The following is a 21,736-nucleotide window of genomic DNA, read 5'->3' on the forward strand; positions in this document are numbered from 1 at the left end:
GTTCTTGAAGCTGTGGATTTAATGGTGTGCTTTTTGTGGTAGAAAGAAATACTTATAGAGCTATACTAATTATATAAATCTGCAAGATAATAGTCCCCTTGTTTTTTTGTGTGCATGTTGAAGCTTTGAGGTGTTCTCTATGCATTTGATCGCTATTATGATGTCTCATACATGTAGACAAATACCTATAAGGGGCTGAAACAAACAAACAAACAAACAAAGTGTGTAAAATGCACTCTCATATTGAGGGACACAATGTATTTTTCATGCCTTCAGGGTTATGTCATTTTAAGTCCAGAAGAATATTCATATTTTCATATAACAATTGTCATACATTTTCATAAGACAAAAAAGCATGTACTGCACCTTTAAGCTGCAATACTGTTAGTCATTCTCTTTGAATCAAGCACTGTTGACTGACTGTCTGTGGTTTTGTGACTGGTGTCTGACTTGCAACAGACTCTTGTCACCTTTCTATCTAAATCAAATCCAGCAACAAGTCATAATGAGCTTCATTTTTGTGCGCCTCTTCTCGAAGCCATATGTTTGCAGTCAGTGTCATCATAGTTTAGATTTTGTTCACTGGCATTTTTGAGGCAAAACTTAACTAACAGACTTTCACTGGCAGACTGGAGATAATTTAGCCTCCATTGAGTCACGTTTAATTTGTATTGTTGTTGTGATGTTGCTAAAAGCTAAATGAATGAATAAGTCATCAAATAGAACCTGTGTGGTTAGGACAGTTATGTGCAAGTGGATGTGCAAGTGGATGTATTGATTTTTCCTAGTGCCCGTGGGACAAAGAACAGCTAAGAGCAGGGTGATGTAATTCCCTTCATAAGACCGCATTCATCAGCTGCTGACACCACACACACACACACACACACACACACACACACACACTTGCATGTGTGTGTGTGTGTGTATTCCGTTCCCTTTCGGAGACTGTGAACTGGACACATACTGTATCTAGCGAGCATATCATAGCATCATTTTTTACATGGCTAAGCTTCAGTCTGCTTAACTAGTATTGATCTGTTAACTGAACAGTACTATTGTGATGCATCTTCATAGTTAGGTTATTGGGTAGTTGGCCACAACGCGAAGTTAGTTATGCTTCACAGACACAGGGTTTTTATACGAACCAAGAATCTAACCTGGCACCATTATCCTACACATGTACACACACACACTAACACACCCAGAAATGGTGTTTCACACAAAGTCACAGTGATACACACACATGCACACACACTCTTCTTTCGCCACACAAATGCGGCATGGCAGAAAGCCTGATTAATATTGACAGTGTTTGCCATTGTGGCGGGGCCCTCGGTTGTTTAGTGCTCACACTGGCGGAGCTGTGACAGGCTGCCCGTGATTAAATCACCTGAGCAACACACAATATGTGCCGCAATAATGAGAGACGTCTCTCCTCTCCTCCTCCCTACATGCAGTCATCCCTCGCTTTTTAATCTCTGCCTTTTTTTTTAGCCAACATTAGCATTTAAATGGAAAGGGAGAACACAAGGGATGTCAATAGAGTACTCACTCTCTGTCCCTCTCTGTCTCTCTCCTCCTCTCTCTGTCCCTCTATCTCTGTCCCTCTCTGTCTCTCTCCTCCTCTCTCTGTCCCTCTATCTCTGTCCCTCTCTCTTTCCTCCTCCTCTCTCTGTCCCTCTATCTCTGTCCCTCTCTGTCTCTCTCCTCCTCTCTCTGTCTCTCTCCTCCTCTCTCTGTCCCTCTCTGTCTCTCTCCTCCTCTCTCTGTCCCTCTCTGTCTCTCTCCTCCTCTCTCTGTCCCTCTATCTCTGTCCCTCTCTGTCTCTCTCCTCCTCTCTCTGTCCCTCTATCTCTGTCCCTCTCTGTCTCTCTCCTCCTCTCTCTGTCCCTCTATCTCTGTCCCTCTCTGTCTCTCTCCTCCTCTCTCTGTCCCTCTATCTCTGTCCCTCTCTGTCTCTCTCCTCCTCTCTTTGTCCCTCTATCTCTGTCCCTCTCTGTCTCTCTCCTCCTCTCTCTGTCCCTCTAACTCTGTCCCTCTCTGTCTCTCTCCTCCTCTCTCTGTCCCTCTATCTCTGTCCCTCTCTGTCTCTCTCCTCCTCTCTCTGTCCCTCTCTGTCTCTCTCCTCCTCTCTCTGTCCCTCTATCTCTGTCCCTCTCTGTCTCTCTCCTCCTCTCTCTGTCCCTCTATCTCTGTCCCTCTCTGTCTCTCTCCTCCTCTCTCTGTCCCTCTATCTCTGTCCCTCTCTGTCTCTCTCCTCCTCTCTCTGTCCCTCTATCTCTGTCCCTCTCTGTCTCTCTCCTCCTCTCTCTGTCCCTCTATCTCTGTCCCTCTCTGTCTCTCTCCTCCTCTCTCTGTTCCTCTATCTCTGTCCCTCTCTGTCTCTCTCCTCCTCTCTCTGTCCCTCTAACTCTGTCCCTGTCTGTCTCTCTCCTCCTCTCTCTGTCCCTCTCTCTTTCCTCCTCCTCTCTCTTGCTCATCTCTCTGTCTCTCACCTCTCTCTCTCATCTCATTGTACTCTCTCTCTCTCTTCTCATTGTGCTCTGTCTCTCTTTTTCTCTTCTCATTGTGCTCTCTCTCTCTTTCTCTCTCGCTTTCTCTTTCTTGCTCTCTCTCTCGCTCTCTCGCTCTCTCTCTCGCTCTCTCTCTCCTGTATCTGTGTGCAGCAGTGCTTCAGAATAATTCTCCATGGTGTGGACTGGCAGTGATGAGACTCTGTTTCCTCTGGAGGCCCAATATCTAGTGTATTGTTCCCTCTATTATCCTGACAACAAGTAATGTCTGGACTGTGCGGGTCCATATCAGGTATGCGTCTGAGCTAGACAGCTTCTAAAGTTGCAAGACGCAATTCTTCTAATTCTAATCCACTCGTTCTTGTCTTTATTAGTGTAAAGGAACAGGATACAGGTGAGCATCCACATGGTGGCATTGATGCTGAATGAAAGGAATGCCCGAATAGATTGATGCACTGCTATATATATTTTTTTTTATATATATATATATAGCAGTGCATCAATCTATTCGAGCATTCCTTTCATTCAGCACCCAAATACAGGAGAGAGAGAGAGCGAGAGAGAGAGACAGAGCACAATGAGAAGAGAGAGAGAGATATGAGAGGCAGAGAGATGCAGTGCTCTGTCTGATATATATATATATACAAGGGATTAGTTTGTTGTGTGTGCATGAAAAGGTTAAAGGGTCTGTGCATTTGCATGCATAGTAGGTGGAGATGCAGTGCTCTGTTGACTCAGTGGCCTTTGAAAAGGTCGAGTTAAAGTGAGTCTATTGTCGCTGGCACGCTGAACAAACAAACAAAGGACTGCCATAACTCCTTTGACGGGCAAGCTACTGACAACATTATTACCATTTTATTTATATTGTAGATGTAAGTATTTAGCATTTACATTTTCAACATTTTATATGTGTACTGGGTGGATCTTCTACTCTTCGTTGGAGGTGCTGTTGGTCTTGTGATATAGTATGGCATTTTAGTGGAGGGGGCATTCAGCAAGTGTCCCAGCATGCAACAGCATTTTTATGGCACTGCACTTGAAGCGGTAGGAGGATCCTGCTGGCATTGACATTAAGCCTCTCTTCTATCCCTTCTACCACTCTCTCGCTCTCTCTCTCTCTGTATCTTTCTCTATCTGTCTGTCTGTCTGATGTTTGAGCGAGCATGACATGGTAAAGATTTGGGGCTAGCCAAACTGACTGCATCAGACTAACCAAGCGCGTCCTGTGATGGGGCTCAGTATGATGGCTGTCAGAAAGAATGCCCAGCTTACATGCCTATTACATGCCTATTACATGCCTACATCTCTTCGTTATCAACTGCATCTTCTTCCTGATTTTTTTTTTCTTTCTTATTCTTCATCTTCGTCGTCTTCTGCCACCTTCTTTTTTTTTCTTGTTTATCTTTTCCTTCTTAGGCTTCATCTTCGTATCTTCCTCCACTTCCTTGTGTCTCCCTCTTCTTCATTCTTATCTTTTCTTTCTTGCCTCCTGTATCTCTTTCTCCTCCAACCCTTTCATCCCCTTCTCCACCTCCCTCCCTTCTCTTACTGCTGTCAGACATGTGTGTTCACAGTAAGAACCATACTCGCCATTTTGTATCATTCCTGTAATACAGTGATGCAAGTTGAACATTTTTATTAGAAAGTGCAGTGAAATGGATTGAAATCAAAACACATTCGAACTCACCTCAGCAGCTAACTGTAGTTCTGTTTTGTCTGTCTGTGCTGCCCAGTAAAACAGCCCCAGTTAGCACCCTGTAAAAGCAATTTATCTACCGCATCAGCATAATGTCCATCTGACACACCAGAAAACAAGGCTTTTAGCAGTGCAAGCCTGTTGTCACGACACACTGTCATAAAAATGCAAAATGTGTCGTGACATAATCTTAAATAAATAATAATGAAAAAAGCATGTCTCGCAGGGCTAGATTTGACGTGTGCACTGAGGACAAGTCAGTCCTGGAACTGGGTTACGGTGCAAGCTGACAATAGCCTACTCAGGAGTCTACATTGATGTAGCTGTATAAACAGATGTTCTCTCGTTAGGTCTAACCAAGTCTAACTATGCAGGTAACTTTACCTGTTATGTTGACTCATTCATGGCCGATGTAAGCTACTCATCATAGTTTCACAACAGATAGGCCTACTTCCCATTATTGATTATGGCTATTATTACTGTTTAACTACTACTGCTCCCTTCGAGCCGTGAGACTGGTTCAAACTTACTCTAACTTAACTATAGCTTGTAATAAGTGTTACACTTAACAAGTTCAAAGGCTGTCATGTCTGTGCGTATTTGGCTACAGTTTCAGCAGAGTCCCTGTACTCTCTGTTAGATAGATATATAGATAGATAGATAAATACTTTATTAATCCCGTGGGGAAATTCAGGGATCTTGCAGCTCTCACATATTTACAATAATTACAAACAATATATACAGACATTACAAACAATACAATTCAGCTCCTATGTACATGGTGTAAAGTGCATAATAATTAAAGTTTCATGGCAGCTGGGACGAATGACCTCCTATGTCGCTCAGTCCTTGATCTTATCGTGTTGAGCCGCCCGCTACGGAGGCTGCTTGACTGTCCTGCCAGGACAATAGGTGGTTGGCGTCCCACAGGTAAAACACTGGATCTGTTTTATGGTCTATTTCCTGTGCGCCAGCCTGGGCTCCGACCACTGAGGCCCTTCAGGCGTGAGGAACACGACAGCAGAGCTGCTCCGCAGTTGGGCTTCAATAATGGATGCAGTCAGTCGATGGCCTCCGACTGCTCAGACGAGTCGTTATCTGAAGTAGGAGGGAGCCTCCGTGAGTGTGCGAGTGTGCTGGCTAGAGTTCAGGGTCCAGATGTTTTGACTCTGTGTGCACGTTGGGGATTTCCTAGTTGCTGTTTGTTCTCTTTTTTGTTGCGTCAGTGTGGTTTGGATTTGGTGTGCGTTGTTATGATATATATATTGTTGATATACAGTACCAGTCAAAAGTTTGGACACACATTTTTTGGAGAAGTGTTTTCTTTACTTTTATTATTTTCTACATTGTAGATAAATACTGAAGAAATTGAAACTACAAAAGAACACATATGAAATGATGTTTTTCAGAGTTGGTCTGCTTGTATACGAAACACCAATAACTGGGGAGAGTTGGTGACCTAGATTGGTTTCACTGTGAATACATACATGCATGGTTGAGCTGAAGGGGTTTATTGCCTCGAGGTTTACAGAATAGAATATTCACAGACACAATCTGAGAGCGCAATAGGATTTACGTAGTACTCACTTACAGACGTGCAGAGACGCACTTCACTGTCACTATAGCAACCCCCGTATCTTGGAATCATTAAGTCAGAGATGCCCGATGTGTGAACCAGTAAGGAGTTTGGACGAGGGAGTATTTCATCACAGGAAGATAAACACAGTCATTTTGGATAGCGCACATATACACACACAAAAACACACTCACACACTCATTTTCTCACTCACTCACACACACAAACATGAATATGCATACACACACACACACACACACTCTCTCAAGGAGAGCCCATAAGCATCACCATAAGCACCTTGCCTTATGAGAAGCCAAGGACAGACTGCCCTCCGTATAGCCAGGAATTAAGGTCCTTGACATGCATCAGACGCCGCCGGTGGGCATCGGTCTTTATGCAAACAACAACATCACTACTGAGATGTGAAGGAGGAGTGCAGTGAAGAACAGAAGTTGGGGATGAATATGGCTTAGTCCATGTGGAACCACCAGATTTAGTTCAGGCAAAAGGAAGTTAACCAATAAGGCTCAGTAGGTAAGAATGTATATGGTCCAAAATCAATCAAAAACATTTTTCTGGAGCAGTGGATCACCCAGACAGATTCATCCGCTTCACTCACAGATGATCATCTGCAGCCCGGATCTTTCTTTCTTTCTTTCTTTCTTTCTTTCTTTCAGTCCCCTGTTCCTCTCTCTTGCCCCCCCCCCCCCATCTCTTCCTCTCTTTTTTGTCTTTATTAGTCCGTCTCTCTCATAGGACTCACATGCCTCCCAGACACACACAGAGTGAGTTATAACCTGTCACACTGCTGGGCCGAGAGCCAGGCTCATATCTAATGGGAGAGAGAAAAGAAAGAAGATAAAATCTAAAGCTAGGAGCGACATGAAGCAGTCATTAAGATGACCCTTTTTGGCTTTAAAGGACAAAAGAAAGTAAAGTACACTTGAGCAAGGAAAGTGTGAACTGATGATGTCCTCTGGTGTCACCTTCCCAAACTAATATCACACCGGTCAAGCACCTGGGGCTTGTGGGATTGTTTTTTTGTATTATTATTAATAGGTGACAATGATAACTTCCATCCCACGCAGCACGGGGAGAACATGCAAACTCCGCACAGAAAGGACCTTATTAGTAGTATATTTAGGGCGCATTCACACCTACCCCGTTTGGTCCACACCAAACGACCAAACGGACCAGATTTTCGTTGGTTCGGACCTTTTGGGATGGTCTGAATACAAACCACCGAACTCTGGTCCGGACCAAACAAGCGGACCGAGACCGAGCTGAAAGGTCGGACTCGTTCCGGATCAAACAACCCTGGTGCGGACCTTTTGGAGGTGTGAAAGCAGACCGGACCTAATCCCAGACTTTTTGATATTTTGTACCTCGGGAGCTACCGTCGTTGGTCTGGTGTTGCTGGGTAACAGAGTGTAAACCGACCATTACCGGTATTCATTTGTCAAACTTTTGGGAAAAACGAAAAATCTTAATACAATGAGTAGGGGACAAACCTGGGCCGAGGAGGAGACCCGTGCGCTTGTGGACATTTGGACAGATGCCCACATTTCATATATGTTGGAGCGTACACATAAAAACGCCGCCGTATTTGGCATACAATGGCAGTAAAAGCTATTAGCTCCCATGGCTATTGTAATATATTCAGACTGCTCTTACACAGTTGATATATTCCTAAAGCTAAAGATGACGGAGACCAACTTAAACACGTCTGCTTCTCTTTATTGCCACTCTCAGACTAACTCACACAGGCAACATATGGGGATTACCACATAACCAGATCACCACTAGATGGCACTGTTTAACTACCAATAAGATAGCAGGTCTAGCTACACAGCTATAGTATCAATATACTACACTCCTCCCCCTTAAACTATGAAGTTCCCATTAATAATAACTCCCTTATTTAATTTTAACAAAACATTTGCTCTGGCAAACTACTTTTCAGAAATTTCAACTAAATCATTACGGCCAACCCAAACCATTAAACCCATTTACATGTTAGTCTCAGGAACTCTTTTTCACATTTTCTTTTTTTATAAACAGGAACTCTTTTGTTTAAAGGAACAATGTTTCTCAGGAACTGACTGATCACAAGGTCAGTCGTTTAGGAGGCGCCCTCTCTCTCAGGGGGTACCTGCGCCCAGACACCTCAGGGGAAGTGGCTGCTCGGTTGGCCGGTGTCACTGCCTTGTCACAGACCACTGAGCCTGGTAAAGGTGTAGCAAGTGTCTCCTTCGCCTGCATCTGTGGCAATGGTGTAGCTTCAGGTGAGTACGGGCTACCACCTACTGCTCCAGGTGTGCCTTTCCCCCCCAAATCCGCATGAACCACTGCAGGGTAGTCGTCGTTGGCGTCCAACTGCTTATCCTGGAACTCACCGGTTTCTGGACTGGACGGCCGGTTGTACAGCAGATGGTCGATGTGGACAGTGCGTCGGCTCACTCCGTTCCACACCAGGTAAGTGACTGGACCGAGTCTCTTTTCCACCGTTCCTTTCGTCCACCTCTCCTTTCCTCCACGGAAGTTTCGGATCAGAACTGAGTCACCCTCAGACAGATGTCTCAGCTTGGAGGCGGTTTGATCATGGTAGTCTTTCTGTTTTTGTTGTTTGGCTTCCACCACTCGAGCGAGATCTGGTTTAAGTAGGCTGAACCTGGTCCTGATTTGACGTTTGAGGAAGAGTTCAGCTGGTGGGCAACCAGTAATGCTGTGTGGTGTAATCCTGTAGGACATCAGGAAGTTTGCTAGCCTGTGCTGAATTGTTATGGTGACATTTTGTTTCTTCTCATCGAGCACTTGTTTCAGCAGTGATGCTTTCACTGTCTGGACTGCTCTCTCTGCAGCTCCATTAGAAGCAGGATGGTAGGCTGGTACCAAGGTCTGCTTTATGCCGTTGCTTTGCAGGAATGTCTTGTACTCCTGTGAGGTGAATTGAGGACCGTTGTCAGAAACAATCTCCTCGGGAAGACCGTAGGAAGAAAAGATGTTCCGCAGCACCTCAATCGTTTTGGCAGCTGTGGTTGTTGCCATGGGAATTACCTCAAGCCATTTCGAATGACTGTCCACCAACACAAGGAAGTGGTGTTGATCCTTCTCTGCAAAGTCAATATGTATCCTCTGCCACACCCTAGTAGGCCACTGCCAGCAGTGTAGTGGTGCTACTGCTGGTAGTTTCCTCACACTCTGACAAGCATCACATTGCTGTACTGCACGTTCTATATCACTGTCTAACTGGGGCCACCACAAGTAGCTCCTGGCCAAGTTCTTCATCTTGCACCCTCCGGGGTGCCCTTGGTGTAGGTCGTTCAGTAGTCGGTCTCGGTGTGCTGGTGGGATGATTACTCGAATTCCCCACAGAATGCATCCTTGTTCCACAGACAGTTCATTCTTTCGGGTGAAGTATGGTTTCAGTGTGTCATCCTTGACATAACTCGGCCATCCAGAACGAGTCAGCTCCAGTACCTTGCATAGGACTGGGTCCTTTAGTGTGCTATGTGCAATCTCTGTAGCCTGCACGGGAAGCTCATCAACTAATGAGAAATAAAAGATACTGTTCTCCTCTGCTGTATTATCCTTTCCCTTCTCTGGCAGTCTAGATAATGCATCTGCATTTGCATTTTCTGCTGACGTTCTGTACTCTATACTGTAGTCATAAGCCATCAGTCTCAGTGCCCATCGCTGCATACGCAAAGCGGCTAGTGTGGGGATTTCAGACTTGGGTCCTAAGATGGCAAGGAGGGGTTTGTGGTCAGTTATTAAGCTGAACTTGCGGCCATACAGATATTTATGAAATTTGGTCACGCCAAATATTATAGCCAAAGCCTCCTTCTCTATCTGACTATATTTACTCTCTGCCTCTGTCAGTGTGCGTGACGCAAAAGCGATTGGTTTCTCATCCCCATTTTCCATTATGTGTGACATGACCGCACCTATCCCATAAGGGGATGCATCGCAAGCTAATCTCAGGGGTTTCTTTGTGTCATAATGAACTACCACTGAGGTCTTCACTAGCTGTTCTTTTGCATTCTTGAATGCTGCTGCGCACTCTGGTGTCCATTTCCAGTCGACTTCTTTCTTTAGAAGTTGGTGTAGCGGCTGCAGTACGGTCGACAGGTCTTTCATGAAACGCCCATAATAGTTTAACAGTCCAAGAAATGACCGTAGCTCTGTGACGTTTGTGGGCTGGGGTGCATTTCCTATGGCGGCAACCTTTGTCTCAGTGGGGTGAAGTCCCTCTCGGTCAATCAGATGCCCCAGGTACTCCACCTTCTCCTGCATGAAAGTACATTTAGCCCTTTTTACTCTCACCCCATAGCTCTCCAGCCGGCTCAGTACCTCCTCTAGGTTCCTCAGGTGCTCCACTCTTGTTCTGCCCGTGACCAGTATGTCATCTAGGAAGCAGGTCACATGCTCCAAGCCTTGTAGGATCTGGTCCATCACATTCTGGAACATAGCAGGCGCACTGGACACTCCATATGAAAGTCTATGATAGACATACAGTCCTTTGTGAGTATTTACTGTCAAGTACTTCTCTGAGTCCTTCTCTAACTCAAGCTGTTGATAGGCATGTGACAGGTCTAATTTGCTAAAGAGAGTGCCCCCGGCCAGTGTGGCAAAGAGATCTTCCGCGTTCGGTAGTGGATAGTTCTCCTCCTCCACACTCTGATTTACCGTGACTTTATAGTCGCCACAGATACGAATTGACTTGTCTGATTTGGGTACAACTACTATTGGGGCGGCCCACTGACTACGTTCTATCTTTGAGATAATGCCTGCTTTCTCTAATCTGTCTAACTCTTTCTCCACTGCGTCTTTTAGTGCATATGGCACTGGTCTTGCCTTCCTGAAAACTGGCTTGGTGTCTGGCTTCACTGTTATGCTGGCCTTAAACTCACGAATAGTGCCAGGCTCCTCAGAAAACACTGCTTTGTGTCTCTGCAACATTTCCTCTACGTCTGCGTTATTTCTGCCCCCTGCTGGTATAACTGAGAATATGCTTGCCCAGTCTAGTTCAAAGTTTGTGAGCCAGTTACGGCCAAGGAGGGCTGGTCTGTCACCTTTCACTATCACAAGGGGTAAATCACCACTCTGGTTCCCATATTTCGCATTGACAGTCACTTGTCCCATCAAGGGAATGTTCTCACCGGAAAAGGTTGACAGCCGCACTTTGCTTTCTTTCAGTGGCAGATGAGAGAGATGTTTCTTATACACTATCTCAGACACAAGTGTGACAGCAGCTCCTGTGTCAAGCTGCATATCCACTGGAGTTCCTTCTAACTGCACATTGACTCTAATGTCCTTTTTTCCATTACCAACTGTATTGGTTGGATACACTGTATTCATGGAATATGACCCAAACAGATCATCATCATCATCATTTCCTGATGTGTCATTTGGACTGCTGTTTTCAGCCACATACCGTGTATGTCCCTGCCTACTCTCAGCTTTACACATCCTTGCTATGTGTCCAACTTTTGAACACTTGTGACATGTCTCTGTTCTGTACCTGCATACCTGCGCTTTGGACTGCTGTTTTCAGCCACATACCGTGTATGTCCCTGCCTACTCTCAGCTTTACACATCCTTGCTATGTGTCCAACTTTTGAACACTTGTGACATGTCTCTGTTCTGTACCTGCATACCTGCGCTGCATGACTGCTACCCCCACATCGGTAACAAGGCTGGTGCGTTTCTGTTCTCTGTGGTCTGGAACCGTCATTTGTGACCTTACTTTTCCACTCGCTGGTGGCTGGTCTACTTTTCCACGCACTCTTGTTTGCTCTCTTCTGGTCTATGTTGTTCACCGCGGCAGCTCCTTTCATTTTGCTGGCAAACTCCATCGTATTCTTCGATGCCATTTCCATTGATAACGACAACTCACATGCTTTTGCAAATGTTAGCTGATGTTCAGTAAGCAACTTTCTCTGAATAGCCTCCACCCTCAAACCACTAACAAATCTGTCCCTCAGTGCTTCGTCTAAATGAGTACCAAATTCACAATGTATGGACAGGTGCTTTAACGCTACCACATAATCCGACACAGATTCATTTTCTTGTTGGTTCCTTTTTTGAAATTTAAACCTTTCAGCGATAACTAGTGGTTTGGGCTTATAATGGGACGTTAGTTTCCCGCTAAGCACGTCATAATGGAGGCTACTTGGCTTATCTGGTATGCAGAGGTTTTTTAACAGTCCATAGGCTTCTGCGCCTATTATAGACAGGAAAACGTTGGCCTTTTTACCTTGCTCCACTTCATTGACAATCATCCATTGCTCGAACCTCTCGAGGTATGACTCGAAGTCCTCTTTACCTTCCTTGTACTCGCCAATGTTTCCGATGAAATATGCCATGCTGCCGTTAACTTCAAGCGACACACTCCACGTTAGCTTGGCTTGTCTTGCTAGCAGCTAGTTCTCTGGTAGTCACGTTGCTTTCGTGTAAAACTATTTAATTCACTAGCTCTGCAACTGGGAATCCCTTTCCACTAAAAATATATCCCATCCTCGTCGCCACTGTAATATATTCAGACTGCTCTTACACAGTTGATATATTCCTAAAGCTAAAGATGACGGAGACCAACTTAAACACGTCTGCTTCTCTCTATTGCCACTCTCAGACTAACTCACACAGGCAACATATGGGGATTACCACATAACCAGATCACCACTAGATGGCACTGTTTAACTACCAATAAGATAGCAGGTCTAGCTACACAGCTATAGTATCAATATACTACAGCTATTACCTCCCATTGATTAGAATGGTGTCTCAACTGCACCCTGCTATGTCTCAACTGTACCCCACCGTTTTTAGCTAGGGTACAGTTGGGACAACAGTGCACCGTTTTGTTTGATTAATTACATAAACATTAAACATCCTAGATATATAATGCCTTGGTTATATATTTGCCCACACCCTGAAAATATGTTCTGACCAAAACAACATTCTTTTTAGGACGTTTTAATAGTTTAATTTGTGCGTGGAAAGGGACAAAAATAAAGTGTACTCAACTGTACTCAGTCTACCACTGTGATGACTACAGCTCTGTTGTAAACCTCAACAAAAGCCAGTGGCCTTATATCCATTTATGTTTATTTTCCGTTTGAGTGTGGGTTTGATTCAGTGCTTGTGCAACAATAACGTGTACGGTTTTGAGTTCGGGGGCGTTAACAGTAAAACAGACTGACGTAGGCCTACCGAGTCTTTTCCTAGCCTGAAGAAGTGTAGTATGACCTGCAGTGAAACATGATACTGATGTAAGGAATGGATACGAATATCTCGATAGATAGACTACCTTATACGTCTTGCTTGAAGAGCCTGAATTGTCAAAGCTTGATGAGCAGACATCAACGCTATCCTCTGTAGCCGCCTGGCCCTTTGACGTTGTTGTTGACAAATGACTTGTACAACAGCATTGTTACACAGTTGTGAAAATAGCAAAACATTGAAAATGCATATAGATTTGATAATATTAGCAATAACGGCACGGAAAGCGTCCATGACTACCATTCACTTTATTTGAACTGTCTTAGCACTTTGTGTTGCGGGTGTAGGTTCTGACCAATAGCTGAACGACCTCGGGGCGCGTGGCTTTGTTGACAGAATTTGGTCCGTTTACTGAAACTTACAGTCTGAAAGCGAACCGCACCAAAAAAAAAAAAAAGGTTCGGACCAAAGCAAGTGAACTATCGGACTTTCCTGGTCTGAATACGCCCTTAGTAATATAATCCCACATTATGAGATATGTAGTATGTGGACATTTTACTGTACTTGTTTGCACCGAGATGTAGATATGCTTACTTAAGTATGTGCTTTGTGCTCTTCAGGTGGAGGTAGAGGTCTACAGGAGGGACTCCAAGAAGCTTCCTGGTCTGGGGGATCCTGACATTGACTGGGAGGAGAGTGTCTACTTGAACCTCATTCTGCAGAAGGTAAGAGGGCGCCCCTACAGCAGTTGGTCTTCTTATGGAGAGTATTATTAATGATTATAATACATACTTAGTATTACACTTTTCTGTAAATATTCTGTAGATATAGACATGTCTGACAAATAAGTGGTGAAATGTCCAAGGTAAGAGGGCGCCGCTACAGCAGTTGGTTTTCTAATGGAGAGCTGATGAAGCTCCTCGCACTAGGAAGCTTTTTATTGTGCACACTACATTTATACACACTCAGTTTTATTACTGATTATTATGCATACTTAGTATTACACTTTTCTGTAAATATTCTGTAGATATAAACATGTCTGACAAATAAGTGGTGAAATGTCCACATTATACATAATACATAATAGTATGGGATTTTGCATTAATATACATTGTATGTTGTGTTATTATATTCAAATGATATACATATATTATTATGAATGTTGTTGCTGTTGTCATCTACAGCTGGATTATGTGGTCACCTGTGCAGTGTGCACTCGTTCCGATGCAGGTGACATCCACATCCATAAGAAGAAGTCTCAGGTGAGATGGAAGGACATGCAGCTTGAGTTGTGTGTCGGCATCATAGAGACATGTGCATGGTTTTGGTATTAAACCATTACAGAGAAGCTTATTTTTTTGTTTATGTGTGTATCTGTATACTAATACTTGTTTGTTTATACATTTGTCAGTACATATATACATTCAGTCTATCTATCTTTGCCTGTTTCTTTATATATCCAGCAAGTCTTCGCCTCGCCCAGCAAAAACCCCATGGACAGTAAGGGCGAAGAGTCCAAGATGAGCTACCCCAACATCTTTTTCATGATCGATAACTTTGACGAGGTAAGTCCCAGCCCCTCCTCCCTTCCCCTTCACTTCCCTGACAATCTAATGAGACGGTTCCAAGGCAGTTTGATTGACTGTGGGAACCGGCCAATGGGGCCCCTGGGAGGTGCTGTTGATTGGGTCCTGAGTGGCCAGCTGTCTAATGAATTGTGACCTCATGGGGTCACAGTCGTCCATGTTGCCAGAGCAGCTTCATTAACTGGGCTGGGAAACGGGTAGCTACTGTTTCAAATGGCCTCGCTCCTGATGAGAAATCAATGAGGTCAAGTCAACTCTCATTTATTTATAGAGCACATTTAAAAACAACAGGTCCAATGTGCTCCCCAGTCAAGGTTAATCAATTAACTATTAAAATAAACAGACATACAGTACTGTGCAAAAGTTTTAGGCAGGTGTGAAAAAATGCTATTAACTAAGAATGCTTTGAAAAATGTAAACAATAAATGTTTATTTTTTATCCATTTACATGGTAAGACTGAGCACAGCAACAAGACACAACGTAGTTATACTGCATCAGCAGGGTCTCTCCCAGACAAAGATTTCAAAGCAGACAGGGGTTTCAAAATGTGCAGTTCCAGCTCTTTTGAAGAAGACGTTGAGGATCGTAGACGCAGTGGTCAGCCAAGGAAACTTAATGCAGCTGATGAAAAACACATCAAGCTTATTTACCTTCGAAATCGGAAGATTTCAAGCAGTGGCATCAGCTCAGAACTGGCAGAAACCAGTGGTACCCAGGTACAGACATTTACTGTCCGGGGAAGTCTGGCCAGAAGTGGTCTTCATGGAAGAGTTGCAGCCAAAAAGCTCTACCCCGACAAGGAAACAAGGCCAAGTGACTGAACTAAGCACGTAAACATAGAAACTAGGGTGCAGAAACATGGCAGAAGGTGCTCTGGACTGATGAGTCAAAATTAGAAATATTTGGCTGTAGAAGAAGGCAGTTTGTTCGCCGAAGGGCTGGAGAGAGGTACAATAATGAGAGTCTGCAGGCAACAGTGAAGCATGGTAGAGGTTCCTTTCCAGTTTGGGGCTGCATTTCTGCAAGTGGAGTTGGAGATTTGGTCAGGATGAATGGTGTCCTCAATGCTGAGAAATACAGGCAGATACTAATCCATCATGCAATACCATCAGGGAGGCGTATGATTGGCACCAAATGTATTCTGCAGCAGGAACATAACCCCAAACATACAGCCAATGTCATTAACAACTATCTTCAGCTTAAAGAAGAACAGAAAGTCCTGCAAGTGATGGTATGACCCCCACAGAGCCCTAATCTCTACATCATCGAGTCTGTCTGGGTTTACATGAAGAGACAGAAGAATTTTAGGAAGCCTACATCCACAGAAGATCTGTGGTTAGTTCTCTAAGATGTTTGGAACAATTTACCAGCCGTGTTCCTTCAAAAACTGCGCAAGTGTATCTGGAAGAATTGATGCTATTTTGAAGGCAAAGGGTGGTCACACCAAATATTGATTTTAAGTTAGAATTTTCTTCTGTTCCTTCACTGCATTTTGTTAATTTATGAAGAATTGATGAAAATAAACTGTTAACACTTCCATTTTTGAAAGCATTCTTAGTTTACAGCATTTTTTCACACCTGCCTAAAACTTTTGCACAGTACTGTATATATTATCAATATTTCACAATATAAGAGAAATAATAAAAGAGGGAAATAGATAAGCGAGAAAACACAATGCAACAGATGAACATAAGCAAGCAAGAGGATGGATATGAGACGAGCATAAATATGGGGTAATGGAACAGAATAGAACCACCAAAATGATAAAAATAGAGCAAAAGAACACATTTAAAAACCTAAAGTAAACCTCAGACTGACTAAAAGCACAAATAAAAAGCCTAACCTCTGAACCAAGTGCAGCTGAAAGTGCCGAAGCAGGCGGCAAATCTACATCAAAGGGAAGACTATAGCATCATTAATTTAGACCAATGACAGTAAAAGCTCGACCACCCTTTGATTTAAAAATAGTCTACCACTCAGCTTAGTGTAGTCTGTCAAACGAGGATGTCAACGAAGTTAGGATGACCTAAAAGGAAAGACGATGTTATGGATATGGGGATGATTGTTTTAATAAAACACACTGTCAGTTTGGCCCATGCAATGGCAGGATGACATGCAGAAGTTGGATTTCATACAAGTGTCAAGCTAATTAATGATCTTATCTCTTCAATGGGAATGGCTCTAAGAGACTTTAACCACTCCTCATGTGGATTTAGGTCATGCCACTAACATCTTCATAGTGACCAATGCAAAGTGATCTACTGTGTTCTTTAGAAAACCAGGCTCTTGTTTTACAAGTTTTTTATCTTGTACTTCTGCCATTCATTCTTCATGCTTTTTAAAAAGTGTAGTACATTTCAGAGGCAGTTATGCTTTTGTGTCTAGAAACAGCGGTAGCAACGGTTAACTAGTTCAACTGCTGGAGATACACAAATCTACTCTCAAGCAGTGGTGTAGGGGTGATGCAAGTAAGGTTGTGAGATCCTGATGACTTGTCCAACATGTCCGCTGTGACGCACAGGTGTTCAGCGACATGTCTGTCGGAGAAGGAGAGATGGTGTGTGTGGAGCTGGTGGCGAGCGACAAGAGCAACACCTTCCAGGGAGTGATCTTCCAGGGCTCCATCCGCTACGAGGCCCTGAGGAAGGTCTACGACAACAGGGTTAGTGTGTGTGTGTGTGTGTGTGTGTGTGTGTGTGTGTGTGTGTGTGTGTGTGTGCGTGTGTGTGTTTGTGAGTGTAAGATACAGCCCTGATCAACAGGGTAAGGTGCAGCCCTGACCACAGCTATGGCAGTCAATCAATCAATCAATCAATGTATTTATTTAATCAAGAGGGACAGTGTACATTCATGAACATTAAGATGTTAATGCACCCAATTATAGCCAAAAGGCTAGTTTCCAGTCTCTCAAGTTTGATTCACTTACGTTACTCTGTGGCACTTTGTGGCCAGTTATTACACACCGAGTGTCCTTCATGTTTATTCAAGAGAAAGTCTTAACCACAAACCATCTCAGTCTTTCTGAAACATCTCCACCATCTGTTTAAGGTTCCTCTGCAGAGCAAATAAAGCCAAATTCTGTATGATGTACCTCTAATTATGTCAAGTTCTCTCTTGCGTGTCGCCACTGTAGGTGGGTGTGTGTGTGTGTGTGAACACTTGTGTATGTGCTTGTAGATAGATAGATAGATAGATAGATAGATAAATAGATGGATACTTTATTGAGCCCGAGGGAAATTAAGGTCATCCAGTAGCTTATACACTTAACTCACAAACATACATACATGAATTACAATAAAAACAATACACATAAGAAGAACATGTACACAGGGAGTGGGGTGTTTACAGGTACAGGATAAATATGGACCTATATAACAGTGTGCATTAATTGTGACAAGTGTTGAAAGTAATGGAGAGTAGTGCAGGGAGTGCAAAGAGTGTTCATGTGCATGTGTGGATAGAGCAAGTAATAATAATAATAATTGTGTGTTTGTAGGTGAGCGTGGCAGCGAAGATGGCTCAGAGGATGTCGTTCGGCTTTTACAAGTCCAACAACATGGAGTTTGTGCGGATGAAGGGTCCGCAGGGCAAAGGCCACGCTGAGATGGCTGTGAGCCGAGTGCCCACTGGAGACACGTCACCCTGCGGCACGGAGGAGGATCAGGACTCCCCAATGCACGAGCGGGTCAGTGCCACACACACACACACACACACACACACACACACACACACACACACACACACCCACACACACACACACACCCACGCACACACACACACACACACACACACGCACGCACACACGCACACACACACACACACACATGAGAAGCACATTCTAAGATGGACCACCCACACAAAATAAAAAATGCACCTTCTCCGTAACACATTCGCACAGAATTATAGGATTAGCAGTCCGATCACACACACACACACACACACACACATATACACACACACACAGACATTTCTCAGAATGACAAACTCGTATTACACACACACACACACTCAGACTTACGAGGTCTTTCTGACCACCTGATAGCAATGCACCAGCATGTCGGCATCAATACACACAACAACTCATCATCTGCTGCTTCACCCCCCCCCCCCCCTCCACCATACAGATGACGTCGTTCAGCACGCCCCCGACCCCGGAGCGCAACCGCCCGTCCTTCTTCTCCCCGTCGCTGCGCAGGAAGGTGCCACGCACGCTGGCCGAGATGAAGAAGTCGCACTCGGCCAATGACAGCGAGGAGTTCTTCAGGGAGGAGGACGACGCAGGTGAGCCACCTCCGCTCTCTCCAACTCACACACACACACACACTCACATACACACACACACTCTCTCCACCTCACACACACACGCACTCGCATACACACACTCACACACACACTCTCACACACACACTCTCTCCACCTCATACACACACTCACATACACACACTCACACACACACACTCACATACACACACTCTCCACACACACACACTCACTCTCTCCACCTCACACACACATACTCTCTCCACCTCATGCACACACTCTCCACCACACACACACACACACTCTCTCCACCTCACACACACATACTCTCCACCACACACACACTCACTCTCTCAACCTCACACACACATACTCTCTAAACCTCACACACACATACACTCTCCACCACACACACACACACACACTCTCTCCACCAAACACGCACACATTTTAAATCTGTGAACTCAGTACTTCTGAAGCATAAGTGCAAATCAAAAAGTCCAGAATAGGCCCAGAGAGGAGACCTGATCACATTATGTGTGGTTCATGTTGATTCATTCAGCACAAATGTCCCTTAGACGACCAATTAGCATAATGGTTACTGCAGCAATAGCTCATTCACTGCTTGCACTGCTGAACAGTATGGAAAGCAAGTAGTGTCATTGGGTTGCTCTGCAAAGTAGGTGGCTGTGAGCATGGAAGTAGGACACTTCTGTGCTACTTTGGAAGTGTCCTTAAATCTGCTTAACTCCTAAAGGACTGAGGCCTGTTAGACTTTTTAAGGTACTCTGACATGCCTTGATGTTTTTGTATATTTCCTCTTACTAAAAACATTCATGCAAGTGAATGAAAGTGCCATATTTGTAAAATAATAAAGATTTCTGGGGGTGTTCTTCTTATGACTCTAGGACAAATAAATCAGAGCTTTAAAGGCATGTTGACAACAAGAACAAAAATGTACATATCCTGCTTGTTGCTCTGAAGGAGTTCAGTGCTCTTGGACTCACCACATCTTCACCTTTTCCTGCTTCATGCTGTTACAACTATGGTGCAGTTTGGTGCAGAACACTGGTTGGTGTCATAGGTTTGTGTAGTAATATGTCACTCCTTACCACCTTCTTTTGACATGTCAAGGATGTGCCGTATTTGTAGCTAAAGCACAGCATATGCAAATATTAAATAAAATCATTTCAAGCGTAAAGTTGGCATAAGTCAAGTATAAAGAACAAACACACAAGAAATATACAAAATACTAAGAAGTGAAAAAGAAGGCAAAATGCAACAAAATTGCCACTTTTTGAAGCATGTTTTTATAATAAACTAATACTAGTATCATCTTCAAATTAGTATTCATGGTGTGTGGTATTTATTGTGTGGGTGTGTTGTATGTTGGTGTTCAGATTCTGAACTTCATGCACAGTGAGGTTTGTTAGCGGTTATTTTAAGCCACAGTCTGATTAACCATTGTAATGAGAAGGCCGAGAGCTCTGTACATGATTAATTAAATCTGACTCTATGATTGAGATTGTCTGATGCAGAGTCTAACCTTTCTCCAATGTTAATTGGGGGCCATTTAAACTGCCACGTTGAAGTCCCTCAGGGTAGCCATCCTTCAACCATCACTGTTTTACTGCGCCAATGAGTAAAACCTGTTGCCCAGTTCTGTTTAGTTAGGAGAAATATTGAAGGAAGTATTTTTTTGGTTTACAAAGGGAAGTAAATGGTACTCTTCTGATATTTGTATATACTGCCCCCCAGTGGTAAAGTAGAGTAAAGACACCGCAAGCACCTTCTCTCCTACCAGTGCTGTTACACAAGGCTCACAGTCAGATATTGGTTATTCTGATAGTTCATCCATTTCTTCTACATGTTTGTCATGCTATTCAGGATTTAATGTTGGAATTAGACATTAACATATAATTGTGTTTTTTTATATGGGAACATTTTGGAAGATCAGTATGGTGGTGATTGAGGACTACAATACTACTATAATCGGTCAATACTACAGTGCTACTACAACCAGTAGTTGATAGTGACCTTAATGGCAAATGTGTATGTGCCGTTTTCCCCCAGACTACGGCAACCCCACAAACCTGCGCTCTCGCTCCTTGTCGGGGACGCGTCGCTCTCTGGTGGGCTCCTGGCTGAAGCTCAACCGCACGGAGGAGTACTTCCTTCTCTTCTCCCACCTCACCTACGTCACACTCCCTATCCATCGCATCACCGCAGGTACACACACACACACACACACACACAAACACAACCTTTTTTTTTTTTTTGCCATTATGGCATTGAGTATAGAAATGTCATATCTGAATGCTTCATGTTGTGAACTCATGTCGCCATCCTTCTTACAGATATTCTGGAGGTGAGGCAAAAACCTATCCTGATGACTTAGCGAAAGCCTGACTGCCTAAGACACTCACTACCAAGTGCCTACCTGCATCAGGCCACTGACTCAACACTACCATCTAGTGTCTGGACAAAACACCAAAAACTAAAGAAGAGGGCGCAAGTGAGCGAGCGGAACAACAACAATAACAAAAGAGACAATAGGGGAAACCTTTGGAGGAAATAAAAAACAATTATAAAACCAGCCAATCAAAAAGTGCCTCTTCCAATGGTTCTTACCACCACCCCACCCCTCTTGGACAACTATAGGGGGTGGAGGGAGGAGGTTGTGAGCAGTCTCCATGGTAACACCACCATGGACATCAGGCATAGGGACATCATGGAAATCCTGCAGGCTTTTTTCCTGGAAACTCATCTGGTGCAAGTCTGACAGGGAAACCAAAGGAGGGGGGGAGGGGGTCGTTTAAACAGTGTGGGGTGGGGGGAGGTTAAAAAGAATGTTTTTTTCTGTTTTCGTGTAAATACACT

General features: G+C 44.0%; 1 protein-coding gene across 1 annotated transcript in view; it reads left to right on the forward strand.

The window, feature by feature from the left end:
• kiaa0930 overlaps positions 1–21,598 on the forward strand; it is a 52,603-nt gene extending 31,005 nt beyond the window's left edge. Inside the window, exons 3-10 of the mRNA XM_080851140.1 lie at positions 13,630–13,734; positions 14,194–14,271; positions 14,473–14,574; positions 17,118–17,258; positions 18,093–18,281; positions 18,721–18,877; positions 20,930–21,085; positions 21,214–21,598. Of these exons, the coding sequence (XP_080707266.1) occupies positions 13,630–13,734; positions 14,194–14,271; positions 14,473–14,574; positions 17,118–17,258; positions 18,093–18,281; positions 18,721–18,877; positions 20,930–21,085; positions 21,214–21,254 (969 nt within the window). The 3' untranslated portion in view covers positions 21,255–21,598. The remainder of the gene's footprint in view (positions 1–13,629; positions 13,735–14,193; positions 14,272–14,472; positions 14,575–17,117; positions 17,259–18,092; positions 18,282–18,720; positions 18,878–20,929; positions 21,086–21,213) is intronic.
• The last annotated feature ends 138 nt before the right edge of the window (positions 21,599–21,736 follow it).

The sequence above is a fragment of the Sprattus sprattus genome, assembly GCF_963457725.1.
Source record: "Sprattus sprattus genome assembly, chromosome: 14".
Taxonomy (NCBI): domain Eukaryota; kingdom Metazoa; phylum Chordata; class Actinopteri; order Clupeiformes; family Clupeidae; genus Sprattus; species Sprattus sprattus.